The 5,000-nt window shown below is 35.1% G+C and overlaps 1 protein-coding gene across 1 annotated transcript in view; it reads right to left on the minus strand.

Annotated features, from left to right (window-relative positions):
* Positions 1-2,181: 2,181 nt before the first annotated feature.
* The window catches only part of LOC136831636 (pro-resilin-like), a 3,052-nt gene continuing 233 nt past the window's right edge, over positions 2,182-5,000 (minus strand). Inside the window, exons 2-3 of the mRNA XM_067092268.1 lie at positions 4,051-4,128; positions 2,182-2,589 (exon numbers count right to left, since the gene is read on the minus strand). Coding sequence (XP_066948369.1) covers positions 2,320-2,589; positions 4,051-4,128 — 348 coding nt within the window. The 3' untranslated portion in view covers positions 2,182-2,319. The remainder of the gene's footprint in view (positions 2,590-4,050; positions 4,129-5,000) is intronic.

Consider the following 5,000-nt stretch of genomic DNA (forward strand, 5'->3'; position numbering starts at 1 on the left):
TATATATATATATATATATATATATATATATATATATATATATATATATATATATATATATATATATATGTGTGTGTGTGTGTGTGTGTGTATTATATATATACATACATACATACATATTTATATATGTATTATATATATATATATATATATATATATATAACAGTCTAAAAACGTGTTTCAAGCGAGATATGCTGAGTATTCCATGACATTTTTGAAGATAGCCTCTAACAGAAAATCAGAATATCAAGTCTAGATTACAAATGAAGATTAAAAATAAGATATAAATTGGCCTTTCTTTTAATTCTCTGCTTTCATAAGGAAGCTGGATTATTTTACTTTCAATTCTCTGCTTTCATATGTTAAAAGTCCACATTGCAGTTACAGATGAATGCACATTATGTAAATTAGCTGATTTTTTCAATTCCCTGTTCTCATATGACAGCTTAAAAATTATTTGATATTTACAGCTAAGTCACAGGATAAGAACAAAACATTCACATAGGACTTTTTTTGTAAAATAAGCACAGGGAATCTTTTGAAATTAATTAAACTAACATGATTTTGTTCATCAAAAGTAGTGACATGTTTTAATTATTCAGGCTTTCATGAAAAAACAAATATTTAATCAAGCAATATTTCATGTCCCTGAGGTTCAAACGACTGTGGTAGAACCCTGAGACTTGAGTCTGTTTATTAGGGTCCTGAGTCTATTCCAGGACTCTTTGGAGTCTAGGGTCTAGAGTCTAACTATGGACATTCAGGAGTCTGTACCAGGATGCATAGTATATTTGTATATCATTAGGAGTCTCACCATATTCCAGAATCTAATTATAGACATTCAGGAGTTGTGTTATCAGGAATCCTACCAGCTTGCGGAGTCTAACTATAGACATTCAGGAATCTTAACAGGGTCCTGATTTATCTGTGGGATTCCAGAAGTCATACCAATGGTGTGAGTCTTTCTATGGATTCCCAGGAGTCTTACCAGCGTCCAAAATCTATGTATGGGATTCCAGAAGTCGTACCAATGCCCTGAGTCTTTCTGTAGACCTTCAGCAGTCTTACCAGAATCCTGAATCTATTTGTGGATTCCAGGAGTCGTACTAATGGTCTGAGTCTTTCTGTGGACTTTCAGGAGTCATACCAGGGTCTGGAATCTATCTGTAGGATTCTAGGAGTCTCACCAATGGTGTTAGTCTTTCTATGGGCTCTCAGGAGTCTTACCAGGATCCAAAATCTATCTATGGGACACCAGGAGTCATCCTAATGATCTGAGTCTCTCTGTGGACTTTCAGGAGCCTTACTTGGGTCTAGAATCTACTAGGTAATTCAAGGAATCATATCAGTTGTGTGAGTTTTTCCCAAGGGTTTTCAAGAGTCTTAGTATGGATGTGAGTCTATCTGTGAGTCCCCAGGAACCAAGTCTGTCTCATCGGTCATCACTAGACTCCCAAGAATTGCGAGAATGAAGACTCAGGGACTCAAGTTAAGCTGCTGAAGTAGCGTACGAGGGAAAGGCTCAGTGTCCTGAGATAGATGAGTCTAGATAGCCTCACACAATTTCACATAGATGCTACTGTGTTACCCCTGAATTCGAACAGTTAAAGAAGGTTTATGAAGGTAAATTGGAATCGATTTTATTTACCTGAGTACACTGGAAACAAAAGGGAGAAAAAAAACCATAGGTAAATATTAATATAAATGTTTTATAGATCTACGATTTATATATCAATTTTGACGACTCATAAAATAACTTCATAGTTATACGAAAGGTTCTGTAACTTATAAGGAACCTCCCGAATTAGTCATGAATTGGCCCTCTCATTAGCCCCAAAAATTTAAAATAGAGGAAAATAATATACAATACTTATTCGATATTCATTTCGGAGCCATTTGAAGTCGACAACAATCAAAATAAATTATCTGGATTCACAGAATCCAGGAGGACTTTTTTTCACGAATTGACCCCCTACTATACCCCCAAAATACGAAAATAAAGGAAAATGATATACAATATTTATTCGATGTTTATTTCGAAGCCATTTGAAATCGACAACGATCAAAATAAATTATCTGGATTCACAGAATCCTCGAGGCACATTTTTTGTTAAATCCATCATCAAATGGCCCCTTCTGTGTCCCCAAAATTGAAAATAAAGGAAAAAAAAAAGCACAATATCTATTCGAGATTTATTTCGAAGCTATTTGAAATCGACAACGATCAAAATAAATTATCTGGATTCACAGAATCCACGAAACACATTTTTTTTTATTTAATTTTTTCGATGAGAAATATTTCATTTTTATATCGACAATTTAATCGGACTCATTTGACTCATCCGATTCCTCGGATTCGATCTCGCCTTCGTAGGTCACTTCGGCTACGTAGCCGTCGTCATCGTCGACGTGGTAGGACACCCTCTGGACGCGCCCGTCGGGAAGCTGGACGTAGTAGGATCCCTGAGTGAAGTCTCCGTCGCGGGATTCCTGGTGTCCGAATTCGTTGCTGGAGGAGTCGTCGCTCACGGCCCAGCTGAAGCTGTACTTGGCTTCGCTGGACTCGTAGGATTCCTCTGAGGAGGAATCCTGTGGAAGGGATAATGATAAAAGATAAGTTTCGAGATCACGTCTATACGTAGGATTCATCTGAAGAATCCTTTGGGAGTAAGAATGATAACAAATGGGAATTATAATTTTCATCAGTCAGTAGGATTCCTCTGAGGAATCCTGCGGGAGGGATAATGATAAAAGATAAGTTTCGAGATCACGTCTATACGTAGGATTCATCTGAAGGATCCTTTGGGAGTAAGAATGATAACAGATGGGAATTATAATTTTCATCAGTCAGTAGGATTCCTCTGAGGAATCCTGCGGGAGTGATAATAATAAAAAATAAGTTTCGAGATCACGTCTATAATTAGGATTCATCTGAAGAATCCTTTGGGAGTAAGAATGATAACAAATGGGAATTATAATTTTCATCAGTCAGTAGGATTCCTCAGAGGAATCCTGCGGGAGTGATAATAATAATAGATAAGTTTCGAGATCCCGTCTATAAGTACGACTCATCTGAAGAATCCTTTTTGAGGGTAGCAATGATAACAGAGGGATGTTATAACTTTCATCAGTCAGTAGGATTCCTCAAAGGAATCCTGTGGGACTGATAATGATAAGATGGAATCCTGGATCACGTCTATATGTAGGATTCCTCTTAAGAATCCTTTGGTACTAATAATGATAACGAATGAATATTATAACCTTCAACAGGTTGTAGGATTCTTCAAAAGAATCCTGTAGAAGATGGCTATCAAGACTACATCAATACGCAGGATTCCTCAAGAGAATCCTTTGTGAGCAATAGTGATAACAAATGGGTGTTATAACCTCTATCAGTAAGTAGGATTCCTCAGAAGAATCCTATGGGACCAATAATATTTGCGAACAGATATTAAGTCTATATCAATCAGCAGGATTCTTCAGAAGAATCCTATAGGAGTAATTAAATAAGGAAATAGATAACATGACCATATCTGTAGGTAGGACTCTTTATAATATTGCTATCTAAGGGCATTTGTGCAAATATGCTTACAAGTTTAATAATAAGCTATTGTCAATACAGGCTAATACCCTGTAGGGTTGCAGGGCCATCAGCGCACCTCACACGGTGCACTGCAGGCATTACTTAGGGTTCTTTACAGCGTGCCTTTAGCCCCTAACTGCAACCCCTTTTACTGCACTTCCGTCCATCTTACTTTCCTTAACCCTCTCCTGACAATAATTGTCTCATAGTGCAACTGAGAGGTTTTCCTCCTGTTACACCTTTCAAACCTTTTTACTGTCAATTTCCCTTTCAGCAATGAATGACCACATCTTAGGTCCCAGACCTTGACCTTTGGCCTAAATCTTATATTCCATTCGAATCCAGGCTAATTATGCAGAAACGAATGTACAAATGTACATTCAGTACTTGTGCCCAAATACTGAAGTATTGCTTGAAGACACGTAACATGATTTATAAAAACTCAAGGACTGCAGACTTCGCCTTACCTCTGATTCTCCTTCGTTGTCGTAAATTGGGCGGATGTCAGCTGCAGCCATGGCTAGCAGGCCCAAGAGAATCAGGAGCTGAGGGAATGAATAATAATAATAATAATAATAATAATAATAATAATAATAATAATAATAATAATAATAATAATAATAATAATAATGATACTCATAGTAGCATGAGTCTTGAAATGAAGAAACAAAATCCACAGTTATGTATGGGTAAATATATTAAAAATAGGTAGATTGTAAAGGGAGATTTATTTTTAAATATAGGAACCCATTCATAACTGCGGATTTGTCTCGCCAATAATAATAATAATAATAATAATAATAATAACATTTCCTATTGAGGAGGATGCCTGCATCGTTCCAGTTAATTTTATATTGAGTCTTCTCAGTTATCCAAATAATCATTTTCTTTCTACGTTAATTTGGACAATAACTGGACAATAATAGTCCAATATTAACGTAGAAGAGGAAAGAATTATATGGATAACTGAGAAGAATCTATATAACATTAACTCTAATGAAGCAACCATCCAGTTTAACAAGATATGTTTAAGAGAGGGTTTATTTCCTTCTGATAATAATAATTATAATAATAATAATAATAATAATAATCCATAAGAATCTCATAATAGCATAAGTCACTAAAATGGTGAAGAAACCCAGAGCTGTGTAAATGCAAATATATATATATATATATACACAAATAATCGTTTTTATATATATTTCTTACATATATTTACATTTACACCACTGGATTTCTTAACCAATAATAATAATAATAAAGGCATTAGAAGACTCAGTATTCTAAGAATTATTTGTCAATAACTTACAATTACTTTAAGTCAAATTCTTCTTAGTATTTTACATTCTTTGAATAACAGGGGTCTATAACTTGCAGTTACTTTAAGTCAAATTATTCAACCAGCTTTGAATGTAGA

This window comes from Macrobrachium rosenbergii, chromosome 48 (assembly GCF_040412425.1).
Source record: "Macrobrachium rosenbergii isolate ZJJX-2024 chromosome 48, ASM4041242v1, whole genome shotgun sequence".
Lineage (NCBI taxonomy): Eukaryota > Metazoa > Arthropoda > Malacostraca > Decapoda > Palaemonidae > Macrobrachium > Macrobrachium rosenbergii.